At 57.6% G+C, this 15,180-nt stretch overlaps 2 protein-coding genes across 9 annotated transcripts in view; one reads left to right on the forward strand and one right to left on the reverse strand.

Moving 5' to 3' along the window:
- Positions 1-7,906, reverse strand: part of CEP164 (centrosomal protein 164) — a 28,448-nt gene extending 20,542 nt beyond the window's left edge. For 5 of the 7 annotated variants that reach the window (XM_034069558.1, XM_034069560.1, XM_034069559.1 and 2 more), the window contains exons 1-7: positions 7,478-7,906; positions 7,033-7,144; positions 6,530-6,740; positions 4,917-5,078; positions 4,046-4,174; positions 3,588-3,665; positions 1,131-1,241 (exon numbers count right to left, since the gene is read on the reverse strand). In XM_034069558.1, the coding sequence (XP_033925449.1) occupies positions 1,131-1,241; positions 3,588-3,665; positions 4,046-4,174; positions 4,917-5,078; positions 6,530-6,740; positions 7,033-7,144; positions 7,478-7,595 (921 nt within the window). In that variant the 5' untranslated portion in view covers positions 7,596-7,906. The remainder of the gene's footprint in view (positions 1-1,130; positions 1,242-3,587; positions 3,666-4,045; positions 4,175-4,916; positions 5,079-6,529; positions 6,741-7,032; positions 7,145-7,477) is intronic. The other 2 variants (XM_034069557.1, XM_034069556.1) reach the window with 1 other exon arrangement.
- A 457-nt stretch (positions 7,907-8,363) lies between these two features.
- On the forward strand, positions 8,364-15,070 carry BACE1 (beta-secretase 1). Of its 2 annotated transcripts, XM_034069592.1 has the most exons (10): positions 8,364-8,676; positions 10,991-11,079; positions 11,184-11,400; positions 11,532-11,669; positions 11,745-11,879; positions 12,003-12,104; positions 12,243-12,392; positions 12,473-12,644; positions 12,726-12,999; positions 13,238-15,070. In XM_034069592.1, exons 1-9 carry the CDS (start codon positions 8,440-8,442, stop codon positions 12,965-12,967), a joined length of 1,482 nt encoding a protein of 493 aa, XP_033925483.1. In that variant the 5' UTR covers positions 8,364-8,439; the 3' UTR covers positions 12,968-12,999; positions 13,238-15,070. The 2 variants fall into 2 exon arrangements, with proteins under 2 accessions (XP_033925483.1, XP_033925482.1); XM_034069591.1 differs by having other exon boundaries at positions 12,726-15,070.
- Positions 15,071-15,180: the final 110 nt, after the last annotated feature.

The raw sequence follows: 15,180 nt of genomic DNA on the forward strand, positions 1-15,180 counted from the left end.
CGCCATTCAAACCAAAGTCTGTGGCCCCTTTGCAGTGCGGTGCCTGCTCGCAGAGGTTCGAGCACGCACCACTGAAGCACAGCCAGCCACAGAGGCCTGATGACACCTGAAGCCCTGAACCCACACAGGCTTGTGCAAGGCACTGCCCCACGGCAGTAATACTGACGCAGTCCTCATTGTTGTCTGGGCTTGAGGGCACCTGGGAAGTTGTGCTCCCTTTGGGACAGGCTCTCCTTGAGCCCTCCCTCCAGGACATCTGACAGCGCCCAAGGAAAGGTGTGCCCGATGAGAGCAATAAGGTTTATGTACAGATGTACATGTAAAACAGCACAGAGACACTTCCCTTTGAGGAGCACAACACCACAACACAATATACCAAGGACTCCAGTAACACTGTGCACACAAAGGCTTCTCTCCAGGCAAGTTTACCTCAGTTACCAAAATACCCCAGCATAATCTCTTTAGCTGGCAGAATCCTGCTTTAAGCACAGATACAGACAAAGCTTTTGTCAGCATTACACCTCAATGATCACAAATGCAACTCTCTGGAAGAGCTCTGCCAATCAGACACACAGGTGGAGGAGGAGGAGGAAGGTTTTCCCTGTGCACAAACAGGCTATGGATTTTCCATGGATTTCAGAGCTGGGACAAGTCAGTCAGGATATAATTGGCTTTCGCTGATCTTTTCACAAGCTGTAACACGTTTTCCCTGCAGCTGAGTGACACTAACTGATGTGAAATTTCTGCCCATCAAATCCTTATGTCCAGATTTCCTGTGATCAGCACAAGCCTGGAGAAAAGCACATCAATACCAATGGGACCAGCTTTGGGAAAGGCATCTGATCCAGAGATGAGCCATTAGGAAGAACAACAGCTCCCAAAACTGAACCCTGCTCATCTCAAAGAACACAATTCACTGAAGTCCACAGGGGGTTAAGTTCAACAGACCTCATCTGGGTAGCATTTGCCCTGGGGTTTTAAGTTTACACCTCTCTCCATGCATGTAATACAATAACCAGCAAAAGAACCAAGCCAAGCAGCTATCAGGCACACACCAAACTGCTACTACTGCATGCACAGCTTCAGTGACATCATGAGAACAGAACCATGATAGCAGAGCCACTCATCACCTCTCTCAGGATGCCAGCTTCTCCTGCAGGGCTCCTTCGGTGCTGGAGGTCAGCATCAGCAGCATCAGCTACCCAGCTGCCACAGTCTTCCTCCTCTGCTTTGCTCTTCTCCTAGTGGGTGAGGTAATGCATGCACTAGCAAAAGTCCTCACACCCCCTTTCCAAGCTGCTCAGGTCATCCAGATGTGACAGATCACAGCCCTGCATCTGCCCTCCAGCTCAACAGCTTTCCAGCCTGGGAAAGGAGTCCACAGGATCTCAGCAGCTCCCAGGCCCACATTCCCAACAAAACCCTTTCTGTCTGTGTGCTTTGCTGTGGCTCACTACAGCAGTTCTCAGCCACACTCCCACAGCATGGAGAGAGCAAGGCTATGGACACAGGAGCCATGCTCCCCTTCACTGTCATCCCTGCACTGGTGTTTCATGGATGTCTTTGTTTCCTGGGAAGCAGCAGCTCTGCTCCCTGCCTCTCAGCAGTACCACACAAGCTCTATTGCAGTGTTTATTTACAGCCAACTCCTCTTCACACAGCTCCATCTGACAGAGCAGCCTCGGGTGGCAACTTCTCATCACACAGAGGACCCCTGACTCCCAGTGTTTACCCAGAGACTGACCTGGACAGAAGGCAGAGCACTAAACCTCCCAAGCTGCAAGCATGGCAGCAGGGGATCCCTTCTGCTGCTGTGTGACCATGCCCCCAGGCACCAGAGATGCTTCCAGACCTTTTCCTCCTCTTGCCCCATCCAGCAGTATCCCGAAGCCCTTCTGTATGTTAGAGCAGAGTCTCACGTGTCTGCAGTGACTATTCCAGCTCAGGAATTCAGAAGACAAGAAAGCTGGGTCTGGGCAAGAGCTAAGCCAAGCCAACCAAGTGTCCTACATGGGGCCCTCTCACCAAGAGTACATTCTAATACACATAAACCTCACACCTCAAGGTCTCCAGCACCTGAGTTGGGTCTTATTTGCACTGCCTCTTTCCCAACTAACTCCCTCCTTGCTCCAGAGAAGCCCACAGAGAGAGGCAGCATTCCTTTCCACCTCTCTTCCCTCTCTCCAGATAGTTATTCCTTCAATGCAGCCTCCCCTCTCCCCAGCATCCTTGTGTCTCAGCAAGTCACTAAACCCTCATGCTGCTTTCCTCTGAATACAGGTATTCGACCTTGATACAGAGGCTACACGAGGCCACGAGGTTTTTATCACTTCACCCCATTACACCTTAGATTTCCCCCCTTAAGCCTTGCTCTACAAATCCTTTCCTCCCGTTTTGCAAAGGAGTTGGGGAACCAGGCTAAGCCTTGCTCATAGGAATGCTTTTCTACTGCCATCTCATGGAAGCACACCGGAATTACCTTTGCCAGTGGGGTTCTAGTATCAGGACTAAGAGATCCCCCATCTGGGTTAACTGAGCCTGGCCGTTGGGCAGCAGTTGCCATTTCACGATAGATTCCTGAAGCCCTGCACTGAAAGGCCAAGACAGCTCTGTTCTGGACATGTTAACATTCCAGTGATGAACTGGACCCTAAAAGGCTGCTGCTTGTTTGGAGACCAGAGAGTCAGCCCTTTCTTTCTCCCTACTTTAGCATAAGCCTTTGCAGTTCCACCCAGCACTGCGAATGGGCTCACTACCAAAGCCCTTGACAGCTTCGTTTTTGTGTGCTGTGAACAGGATAAGGCAAATACTGTAAAGCACTTTAAGAGAAATTAATTTGCCTTTCAGACAGTGGAACAGGATTTCAAAGCAGTGAGACAGGATTAATGTCAGCACCGTCGGCTGCATCCCCAGAGCTGCTTGCCACGCACTTCCCATTGTGCCCTTGTCACACTAAGCCTCATCGCTGCTAAGAGGCATGGAAAGGCAATGTCTGCACGAGCCCAAACGTGTCCTCAAGTCGCTGCTAATGTCAGCAGTGCAAGAAGAAAGAAAACAGCTTCTAGGTGACCACACACAGTCCACATGAAAGGTTTAAGATTTCTATGGAATTAAGTGTGAGAAAAGCATTTCCAGAGCACATTCTCCTCTGTTCTCCCCAGTGCCACCATTGCCACTTCAGCTGAGAACAAGACTTCTCTCTGCACTCAGTGAAACAAGTAGTGCAGAAGCAAACCTTCCTCAACAAGCCTTCCTCTTACAGCAAGCACAGTGGCACCTCTGCTCCGAGGCTCTCACCTTTCTGCTGTTGAAGAGCCTTTCTCCAGCTTGTCTGTCACACCTACATCCCTGCAGATTTCTCTGCTTTAGAATGAAACAAAGCTCCAACATGGGCAAAGATGCCATCTCCTCAAATCCCACCCACCAAACCACAAGCATCCTCCTTCAAGCACAAATTTGCCTCCAACACACACAGCCCCCTGTCCCCTGCAGACTGCATCTGGTTTCTCATACACTCCCCAACCCTGCTGCTGTGTCTCCCTCTCCATCGGCCAGCTCCAGGTTGGTCCAGCTCACAAGGGGCTTACCTCAGAGTCAAAGCTGCCTCCCAGGGCACTGACATCCACGTGCAGGTTTCTGAACAGTCCTCGTGTCTCATGGGAACTCTAAAGCATTGCAAAGCAAAAGGGGGATGGTCAAAACTGAGTTCTGACCCCTGCAATCCCACCAGCACACAGGAGGCACTGGGGGCTCCTAAGCCCCAAAATAAGACAGTAAAGCTATAGCACTGCTCCAAGGCAACACGCCTCCAGCCCCTTCCTTTTGGAATTACCTCATGGCAGACAGTGACTTATAGGGAGTACCATGACAGAAAGGGATTAGATGCTTTTTGGTGACCCAGCAACGCAGAGGAAGTGCAGCACAAACTAAGGCCTTGAGTCAAATGGAACAGCTATGGTCAACCACCAGAGCATCAATTTTTCATTCTATGAGGTCTCCTGCACTACAGTTACTGACTCACATTAAGAACCAAGGCACAACCCACCTCATTTTCACTTTCTTCCTCTTCACTTCTCCCTTTATCTACAGCCCCTGGTTTCAAGGAACTCTCCTCTTCGCAGACCAAGCCAAGTGACTTCTTCAACTGGTTGGTGGCCTTACAGGTCTCTGCAGGCTGTGGGGCCAAAGAGAAGGGAGGTGAGAGGACAGCCAAGGGAAAGGGCAGATACAAACCCACTGAGGCACTGGCCAGCAGCAGGGGAGCTGCTGAATTCCAGGAAGGTGCTTGGGATTGTGCTGCTACCCTTGCTCTGCTACAGCCATGTCCAGTTGGGAGAGCATATATTCTTTATGAGGCCATGTTGTCCCTTAGATCAGAGGGTCCTGTCCTCTAGGATAAGAGCTGCAAAACCTGCCTGTGCCTCAAAATACTGGTTCAGTCCAGCCCAGCCCATAATAAAAACAAAGTGCTTGAAATCACCAGTGATAAGACCTGGTCAGACTAAAACCTTCAGTGAAGGTGCTGATCTTATGTTTGGCACCACACTGGTTTTGTTTCCTTTCAAATGAGTGACCTGCTTGGAAACCTTGCATTCATCCAGAAAACTCTGCTTTTCACCTTTTATTCTTAGCAAATAGTTGAGGGACAATATGATTTATTACATTACATTATCTGCAATGCATGTCACACAAATCAATGCTCTACTGAGGTGAACTTAACAGACTTCTCCCACCAACAGTACTGAAACAGTTCTTTCTTTAAATCTGCCGATCACAGCAGAAGACAGCTCAGCACAGATTTAGCACTGGGCTCCCTAGAAACAGCAAGAGAACAAGGGTGTGGTGAGGGACAGCAGGGAAGTGGCCTTTAACAGACATCCCAAATGCTTCTCACTGTCCCAGAGCCAGGACCTTACCTGTGTCCCTGCTCCAGTGTGGAGGCCGGTGGGTGCGGGGCTGCCGTGCTGCAGGGGGAGCAGGCTGGGGCGCAGACCAGGGAGCAGGGGGGCTGGGACCCCACGCAGCGGGGCCAGGCCCCCCGGGGGCACCTGCACGGGTGCCAGCAGCATGCCTGCGGGCTGGAATGTGCACAGGGATCACTGACACAGCATGGACACGGCTTCTCACAACAGACAGGACCAAGCCCACACGAGATCCACCACCACTGAGCCATCTGTGAGACCCAAGGCCCAACAACTCCCAGCACGTGATGCACACTTTGATTTACTCCCATGTTTTGTCTTCCAAAGGCCCATCTGAATACAGTGATTTACTTTACAGCAGCAAGGCAATCCAGAAAATCAATGGGCATCACTCCAAACCAAAGCAAGAACAACAGCCACCACACCAGCTCACACATACCCACACACAGCACCATCTGGGAGGGCTCTTACCCAGTACCATGCACCCAAGGCAAACTGGGCAGCTTCCCTTCTGCCCTGCTGCCCTGTACAGCATGAAATGAGTGAAGGAGAAACCACTCTGATGGCAAGAAGCCTCCTACTCTCCCCAAGCTGCAATCACCACCTCCTTTTAGACAGAGATCCAGGCTGCTTCCTCACCTTACACCAGTGGAAAAGTTACAGACAGCACAAAGCAGCTCTGCTGCAGCACATCCATAAGAAGCTACTAAATACATCTCTCCCCTCCAAAGGGCAGCAGGAGCCTAAGGAGCCATCCAACATCCTCTCCTCTGAGCAGCTCATGTTTGACATCAAGTTATCCTCCCCCAGAAACATGACCATGGAGTTCCCACCCCATGACACTGCACAGGTTCAGCTCGGGGTACACATATGCCAGCAGAGCACGTGCACACTCAAACATCACAGCTTCTCTGCACTGTGTCTGCACCAGCCTGCAGACTGAAAGCAGAGCTAAATCACTCTTAGGCTGAGAAGCAGGGAGATGAATGTGCACCAATCCTTCTTCCACAAAGTCACTGCCACAGCAATGGCAACAGAATAAATCACACATTCCACTGTAGCAGAATAAATCACACTGATTATTTTCTGCAGATGGCCATTAACTATGAGTTAATGCAGAGCAGAGGATGTTAGCTGCCCTTCAGCAAAGATAAACCCGCTTCCATTGGGCTAATTAAAACTTGCGGGGTAATCTGCGCTTTATCTGGTATTTATAGTCATAGTTCTTATCAGTGAGTAGTACCACATGCTGGTAACTGGAAACCTGAGTTAGTGACGTGGTGGAGCCGCAGCTGGGCACCCCCAGCAGCACAGCAATCCATTAACATTAAACACACTGACTTTTCAGATCATTTCTTACTTCAGAACAGGAGATTCAGTAACTTCTTATTAAACTGAGGCAATTACTGATGGACAAAGAATTTGGGCAGAATAGAGCAAGGCGATCCAGCTATTCCCAGGGGAAGACAGTGACATTTCTAGCCAGCATCTGTGACAGCAACAACAGGTAATCTGACTGCAGCCTCACCTCTGCTTCTCCCAAAAGCATATATTCATGTGAACTCTGCCCAGCCTCCCCAGAAGCACTGCAAGTGGAGTGTACTCACAGCAAGCTGCTTCACTGACTGCTTCTCCTTCTTGCTCTTCTTCTCTTTCTTTTCTTTCTTCTTCTTCTCTTTCTTTTTCAAGCTGCCAGACGCCAGCAGCTTCTGTCGCTCCTGAATGACACGCTCTCTGTAGTGATCATCGCACGGGTGCTCCCACACGGACTGGCCGTTAGCAAAGTTGAAGTAATAGATCTCACCAGTGATGTCTTGGCTGTGTGGCAAAAACACCATGAAAAGATGAAAGAGCACATATAGACAGAGCTGCATGTTCCAGCACATCCTTACTGAATCACCAAGAGCCCAAAGACACATTGGTGAGGAAGAAGCTCTCCCAGAGTTGCTCACATCCGTATCCAACTTCCCAAATGCTCTTTCCCTCTATTCCAGCACCCCAAAAAGCCCCAAGCCTCCACAGGAGGTACATCTCCTGTGGCATTGCCCCACTAATGTGGGCAGCACAGAGCAGGGAAGGGTGGGAACCCAGCCACTGACAGAGCTCTCACCAAGGCTTCCAGCCAGGCGGTAACAAGGCCACGATGCCTTCCCTGGCCAACCACAGCAGCTCCGGCTCCTTTATGGGGTCGATCCCGATTGCCCGGGCGTAATCCTGGACTTCTGGAAAGCAGAAGAGGAACCAGAGGAGATGATCTGCACCAGACACTAAGCAATAAAGCCAACTGCCCCAGCTACAGCACAGGAGCACCCAGGGGAAAGAGAGCTGCCAGCATGGCCCATGTGTCAGTGCCATGGTTCCCTGCCAGGCTGGAGGCAGACTGCACAATGGCATTTATCTTTACAACCTGAAAGTTAACTGTTCAGCCTGTCTTCTACAAAATCCCATTTATCCCACCCCCATACTCTCCCCCGTTCCTGTTTTCTTACTACCCTGGAAGTGACTTGCGTGCACGAACCCCAGCTCCCAGCTCCCGGAAGGGCAGGATCCGTTACCTTGCTCACTGGGAACATAGTTCTCATCGTAACTTTCCTCCAGGATGATCTGGTCACCAATGCACACCACAGATTCCTCCGGGGCTTCCAGCATCTGTCGGCACGGAGGAAGCGCCATAGGAACCACAGTGATCACCGGCTGCAGCCGGCGTCCTGGCAGCGACCGCGGTGCCCGAGCACCGTCACCGCACAGCGATGCGCTCCGGCTGCGGGACGTGCCCCATGCCCGGCGCTGAGCCGCCGCCTCCGCCCGCGCCGGTTAATCCCGGCCTTGACTCCCGCGGCCGCGCCGCTCCCGTCCCGCACGGACCCGATCAACGTTGCGGGATGCGGGGCCTCGCCACAGACCCGTTCCCGTGCCTCAGGCGGGGCCGGGCCCGGTTCCTGGGCCCGGTTCCGGGTGACCCCCGGCCCGCAGCGCTCCCCGCCCGCCCGAGCCGTAGGCCCGATCCCGGCCACGCCGCCGCCGCCTCTACGGACGCTCACGGGTTGCCTGGAGCCGCCGTCACATCCGGGTCCGGGCGGGTCTAACTCCCGCCTCCCGGCGGCTGCCATTGGCTCTCGCAGCTGTCGTACCGGTGACGCACCGTGACGTCACCGCGCGGCGGCGCCTGCCGGGGGCTGTAGTGCGGGCGGGGCTGGCCCCTCCGCCCGTTGCCATGGGGACGCGTTCCCCCCCCCCCGCGGCCCGGTCCGACCCCGCCGCTGTCCCCGGTGCCCCCGGGCCGCGGGGGGGGGGGGGGTGGGGGGAGCCCCGGGAGCCCCGCGGGGCCGCGGCCGCCGCCGCTTCCGCCGCCGGGGGGGGGGGGTGCGCGGGCGCGCTCGCGCTTTCCGGGGCGGGGAGCGCGGCGCCGCCATGGCCGCCGCCCCGCTCGGCCCCGGCGCGGCCGCCCGGCCGAGGCGCGGGGCGCTGCGGGCCCCATAGGCACCGTTCCCGGGAGCGGCGGTGTCCGGGCCGGGCCATGGCTGCCGCCTGGGCCTGGCTGCTGCTGTGGCTCGGGGCGGGCGCCCTCCCGGCCCCGCCGCGCATCCGGCTGCCGCTGCGGGGCGGAGCGGCCCCTCTGCTGCGGCCCCGGGCGCGCCGGGCGCCGGACGAGGCCGAGCGCGGCGGCGGCTTCGTGGACATGATCGACAACCTGCGGGGCAAGTCCGGGCAGGGCTACTACGTGGAGATGACGGTGGGCAGCCCCCCGCAGAAGGTACGGGACACACCGGGGGGGGGGGGGCCGGCACCGGGGGCAAAGGGGGAGCCGAAGGTCACCCACGGAACCGGGTGTGCTGCGGGGGCCTCTCGGTGCTGTGCGTGCCGGGCTGCATCCATGCATCCATCCATGCATCCGTCCATGCATCCATCCGTGCATCCATCCATGCATCCGTCCATGCATCCATCCATGCATCCATCTATGCATCCGTCCATGCATCCATCCGTGCATCCATCCGTGCATCCATCCGTGCATCCATCCATGCATCCGTCCATGCATCCATCTATGCATCCGTCCATGCATCCATCCGTGCATCCATCCATGCATCTCTCCATGCATCCATCCATGCATCCGTCCCTGCTGCCAGCCGAAGGATGCTGCCGCACGGCTGTGGGCGGTGAGGGGCTGGCGGTGCTGCCTGCGCCTGCCAGCATCGCCTGGCTGCGGGCATGTGCCAGTACCAAGCCTGGCTCCTCCAGAGCCGGGGGATGTGCCAGAGGTTGCTGGTTGTGGGGCTGGTTGTGGGGCTGGCTGCAGGTCGCGGCTGCAGCAGGGCCATGGGCAGTGTGGGCAGGCAGGGATGCCCGCAGGGCACGGCCGGTGCTTCACCAGGCTCCGCTCCATCCGTTCAGCAGCATCCATTGTGTCCAAGAGCTCCCGTGTGTGGCACCATTTGCCCTGTGCTGGGGACAGGATGGGTGCCGAGGTGCTGCCTGGACCAGCTCCTCCCTTCTTTTATGAGTGCGCTCACCCCATTCCTGCTGCCGAATCCTTTGTGCACACACCATCCCCTACCGCTGCCTGCAGCACATCGGGCCTGTGCTCCATCCAGGGGCCACATTCCAGCACAGGGCTGGTTCCTGCACACCTCCCACCCGCCACAAAGGCTGCTGCTGCCAGAGCACGCAGAGCCCACGCAGCTTCCCAGATAAAGGCTGGCTTCTCCCCTCGAGCCGGCTCCATCCAACACAGCACATGGTGGGAGAGAGCAACACGAGTGGGATGTGAACCATGGACAGGGGAGGGAGGCAGGAATGGGTCTCGTGGTGTCCCTGTGTGCCTGGGGATGTTGAGGGGGAAAGGGAGGAGATTATTCCTAACATCTCATTTCCAATGGGATTTCATCATCTCCTGCCTCGTGTCGCAGCTGCCACACAACTGCCCTGTGAACCACCTGTTTCCAGGGCGCTCCCAATCCGCTCACCCTTTTGGGCAGCATCTTCCAGCCTTGGCCTCCATCCAGACACAAACATGGTGTGTGTGCTGAGCTGCATTCCTCCAGGCACTGCAATGGAATTAAGAGATCCACATGAAAGAAGAGAGCAATGGCTGTGCATATGCAGGAGAACAGGGAGCGTGTCTGTCCCTAGGGTGTGTGCATCCTTCTCGAAGGCACACGTGGGGTCTGGGCACCCCACTGTGCCCCCTGCTCCATCCCCCTCCCACCTTCCACCTCTGCGATGAGAGCCAAGTCCCTCCCTGCCACCTGCATCCTCCTCTCCCCGCAGCATCAGCTCTGCAGGGCTTTCTCCTGGGAACCCATCTCTGGGTACCCTGGGGCCCAGCAGGGATGAGCAGTGTGGAGCGGATGGCTCCTACCCACTGATCCCACAGAGCCACCCTGGGAATGGTCCCGGTGCAGCAGCCGGAGCTGGAGATGCTGTGTTGCCATGGGAAGGTCGGGATGCGCAGTGGGCTCTCAGCAGCTCCTGGTGCTCACCCAAGGGGACAAACATGCAGCTCTGATCGTTACCCATGGCCTGCAATGCTCCCCTGGGCCAGACGGCAGCCTGGGGTGGGGGACCTGTCCCTGTGCCCCCAGCACACGCTGCCTGCAGCCACCCTTGTCAGTGCGCCGGGCAGCATGAGCTCATCACCCTCCTCATCTCCCCTCTGCTCCACAGATTAAGGGCCGAAGCCCCGTGGTGCTGTAGCTGCAGGCAGGGTTCAGCTGAGGGCAGGATGTGTGCCAGCCCCTGCCTGAGCTGCTAATCCCGGGCACTGGCAGGAGGGAACCAGGAGCAGAGCTCAGCATATGGGTGGCTGATTAGCGGAGCCAGCAGTGCCAGTGCTGGGCCATCAATCCCCGACCAGCTCTGGGAGCAAATCCGGTTTCCCAGTAAGGGGATGCAGTGACCCCATCTCACTGCTGCTCCCTCCAGCCCCACACATGCCCATGGTACAATAGCCACCGTGTGCCTGCCGTGGGACTAGGGAAAGCAGCACGCACCTGCAGAGACAGACAGAGCCAAGTGGATGATACCTCAGGGGCCCACTGCACTCTGACCACCCGTGTCTCTTCCTTCTCCAGCTGAACATCCTGGTGGACACAGGGAGCAGTAACTTTGCTGTGGGAGCTGCACCTCACCCCTTCCTCCGGAGATACTACCAGCGGCAGCTGTGAGTATGCTGGGGGGACACAGAGAGCACAGGGATGCAGCCCTGGCCCCATGCTCTCCCTTCTTGGAAGCATGGGTCCCCACAGCTCTTTGATGCCGTTGCAGGTCCAGCACCTACCGCGACCTGCGGAAGGGTGTGTATGTGCCCTACACCCAGGGCAAGTGGGAAGGGGAGCTGGGCACCGACCTTGTCACCATTCCCCACGGCCCCAACGTCACCGTCAGAGCCAACATCGCTGCCATCACCGAGTCAGACAAGTTCTTCATCAATGGCTCCAACTGGGAAGGGATCCTGGGGCTGGCATACGCCGAGATCGCTCGGGTGAGCCCTGCTCTGCTCTGTCCCAGGGGCACAGTGGTCCCAGCAATGGGAGCTGCCCTGGGCATGGAGAGCCCCTGGAGGAGGGATGGCACTGACATCCCTGTCCTGCCTCTGCTTTCTCCTCGCACCAGCCCGACGACAGCCTGGAGCCCTTCTTTGACTCCCTGGTGAAGCAGACCCGGGTGCCCAACATCTTCTCCCTCCAGCTTTGTGGGGCAGGCTTCTCCCCCAATGAGACAGAGGCGCTGGCATCGGTGGGAGGCAGCATGGTGAGTGCCCACATGGGATGTACCCCATCGGAGCTGGTGGGGCACCGTGCCATCCCCTTTCTGTCCCTGCTGCAGATCATTGGTGGCATCGACCACTCGCTGTACGTGGGTGACATCTGGTACACACCCATCCGGAAGGAGTGGTACTACGAGGTCATCATCGTCAAGCTGGAGGTCAATGGGCAGGACCTGAACATGGACTGCAAAGAGGTGAGGGGACAGCAGGGCACCTCCTTTGTCACTGCTGCTGGAGCATCCACCTTCCTGTTGAGGGGCTGTGGGAGGGGAGCAAGGCTGGGGTCTGCATCTTGAGCCCTCCTCCTCTGCCCCCAGTACAACTATGACAAGAGTATTGTGGACAGCGGGACCACCAACCTCAGGCTGCCAAAGAAGGTGTTTGAGGCTGCGGTGAAATCCATCAAAACAGCTTCTTCGGTCAGTGAAACCCATCCCTCCCTCCCCTGTGGGCACATCCCCACACCAGCACAGGGCTGTGGGCAGCGTGGCTGCCTGTCCCAGCCTGAGCATCAGTGCTGCCTGCCCAGCACAGCTCTGCTCACCTTCCCTCTGCAGACAGAGAAGTTCCCGGATGGCTTCTGGCTGGGCGAGCAGCTGGTTTGCTGGCAGGTTGGCACCACCCCCTGGCACATCTTCCCGGTCCTGTCCCTCTACCTGATGGGGGAGGCCACCAACCAGTCCTTCCGGATCACCATCCTGCCCCAGGTGAGCGCTGACCCTGCCTGGTACCACTGCAGGGTGGGCACAGCTGCCTGCCCCATTGCTGCTGGCATCTCTCCCTGCAGCAATACCTGCGCCCCGTGGAGGACGTGGCCACCTCTCAGGACGACTGCTACAAGTTCGCCATCTCCCAGTCCTCCACGGGCACCGTCATGGGTGCTGTCATCATGGAGGGCTTCTACGTGGTCTTTGACCGTGCCCGCAAGCGCATCGGCTTCGCTGTCAGTGCCTGCCACGGTGAGGGCTGGGGCTGAGGGAGGGAGAAGCAGAGGGGATGTGGGCATGCAGCGACCACGGCCCTGCCTTTTGCCCCCTCAGTGCACGACGAGTTCCGGACGGCCGCGGTGGAGGGGCCCTACCTGCACTCCAACATGGAGGACTGCGGCTACAACATCCCGCAGACGGACGAGTCCACCCTGATGACCATCGCCTATGTGATGGCAGCCATCTGCGCCCTCTTCATGCTGCCCCTCTGCCTCATGGTGTTCCAGTGGCGCTGCTTCCACTGCCTGCGCCGGGACCACGACGACTTCGCCGATGACATATCCTTGCTGAAGTGATGGTGGAACGCAGGGGCGGCCCCAGGGTGCAGGTGAGGCAGTGGGGCAGGGACAGGGAGGACCTCGCTCTGGGGGCTGCGGTGTGGGGAGCACAGACCCTCGTGGCCCTGGGGGCTGTGCCTGTTGGGGAGTCACGCTGATGAGCCATCCCCTGCCTGCCCCTCTTGCCCTCCATCCCTGGGCAGTGTCCCTCCTCAGCCCACCCTGCAGCTCTCCATGCAGGGAGCTGTGCATGTGTGCACTGTGCTGCAGCTGTGCCTCCCCGTGCAGCTCCGTGTGTGGACACCGGCTGAGCCAGACTCCAGAGCTCCCATCTCTGGAGCCTCCCAGCCACGCAGGACCAGCCTGGGGCTGCCCAGCCAGGAGCTGCCAGAGGCAGGGCTCTCCCTCCCATCCTCCTGCTCCCCTGGACACCATCTGCTCTAGCCATTCCTCCTGCTCTGTGCCAGTGCCACCAGCACAGGGCTCCCTGCCCTCCCGGCTGCCTCGGGACAGGCAGGAGCACGCAACCATCTCACCCCGCTCCGCTTTCGCTCGCCACGTTCCCAAGAGGCTGGGAACAGCCTTGGCCCCACGGGGAGGGACGGAAGGACACGGTGCTCCCCAGCCCACCCGCCCGTTCAAAGCCATAGGGGAGCCCGTGCCGCAGCCCCTGCCCTGCCTCACCGCGGCCGGGCACAGCAGCTCCTCTCTGCTCCCTCTGTGTCCGTGTATCCCAGCCCTGGCTCCGGCTCCGAGGCGCAGGCACCGCAGCTCTGGGACTGCAGCATTCCTTTTATAGAGCCAGTTGTATTTATTTCTTTTGTATCTCTCTGCTGCGAGTCAGTGGTAGTGCAGCTGTGCCCATCAGCCTGTACATCGCAGGTCCCACGCCGCCCCCAGCTTCCCACCTGTACCATACACACATATAGCTCTATTTTTAATTCCAGCGCTCAAATTCCACTGCTCCAGCCCCGACACCAAGGTTTGGGTTTGGGTGTTTTTAAATCTCGTCTCTGCTCAGTGCTGGGGCCTTGGCCCCAACCCATGGCCAGGGCGCGCTCAGCAGCGTCCTGCGGGAGCCCTTTGTGGATGGGAGGTGGGCAGAGCTGGTTGTGGAGGAGGTGGTGATGGAGCCAGAGGGATGGAAGAGGATGGAGAACACAGAGAGCAGAATGGACACTGAGCACAGGAGGCACTTTTGTCCTCACTGTGTTCTGCCAGCACAGGGAGCAGTTCCTGTTCCCTGAGGACAAACCCCTTCCCCTGGGGCTGCAGCAGTTGGGAATGCCGCAGTTCCCGGCTGTTCCACTCGGACAGGCAAGTGCTTTGTTGTAAACTAAACTTCACTCGTTCAAGGGCAGCATTCCTCAGTGAGCAAAGGACACGGGGGTGCCAGGGCCGAGGTGACAGCTCAGGCAGGGCAGGGCTGCTGGAAGCACCACGTGGAAAGCTTGGAAAGCCGCTCCTGCAGTCACGCAGTGCTTTGGGAAAGCTGCAAGGAGGTGGGAGGAGGAGACAGGCACAGGGTAGGAGCAGGCACCGCCGCAGTCCGTTCCATGCACCCGCTTCACCAGCAGCGCTTGCAAGCAGTGCCCGCGCCATGCCTGGCTCCAAACCTGCAACCATCCAGCCCTGCTGCTGCAGCTCGGGACAGCGCATGGACCTGCCTGCCCCGGAGCCAGGACCCCGTGCTGGAACACTGCCTTAACCCGCGCTGGCAAGCGGCTGCCTAGAACAGGGGCTGTGGCCAGACCCCAGCGTGCTGCACCCCAGGGGCTCAATCTGTGCCACAGACTGCAAATAAAGGGGGGAAATGCTACGGAGCCAGCGCGAGATCTGAAGTGGTGCTGAGCACCTGGAAACCCCACCGAAATCCATGGAGAAGGGTCAGCGCATCAGCCTGGGCTTCAGGAGGAGGTACAGGAGAGACAGGGAGGAAGAGCAGCAGGATGGTGCCTCCGAGCTGCAGCACCAGGCTCAGCCTCTGCCCCATAGGAGGGCGATGGGGATGGGACGGGTACCGCTGCAGGCCCCAGTACTCTGTAACCTATTGTCTGTGTAAGAACAATGAATGTTACCACGGTAAATTATTATTACATTAAAAAAGAGCCCACAAAAGCTGCTGCTTGCCTGGAAGCTGTTCATTGCCCAGGGCTGGGTGATGCCTGGGGCACTGAGGTGCCCTGTGGGGGGAATGGCTTGTGGCAAGCACGGAGCTCCAGGAATGCCAG

This window comes from Melopsittacus undulatus, chromosome 15 (genome assembly GCF_012275295.1).
Source record: "Melopsittacus undulatus isolate bMelUnd1 chromosome 15, bMelUnd1.mat.Z, whole genome shotgun sequence".
Lineage (NCBI taxonomy): Eukaryota > Metazoa > Chordata > Aves > Psittaciformes > Psittaculidae > Melopsittacus > Melopsittacus undulatus.

Excerpts from the sequence above, each read along its gene's own strand:
- BACE1 (XM_034069591.1), top strand. The coding sequence starts at position 8,440 with ATGGCTGCCGCCTGGGCCTGGCTGCTGCTGTGGCTCGGGGCGGGCGCC. Across the intron at positions 11,670-11,744 it reads CATCGGTGGGAGGCAGCATG|ATCATTGGTGGCATCGACCA; the intron begins GTGAGTGCCCAC and ends TCCCTGCTGCAG. Across the intron at positions 11,880-12,002 it reads TGAACATGGACTGCAAAGAG|TACAACTATGACAAGAGTAT; the intron begins GTGAGGGGACAG and ends CTCTGCCCCCAG.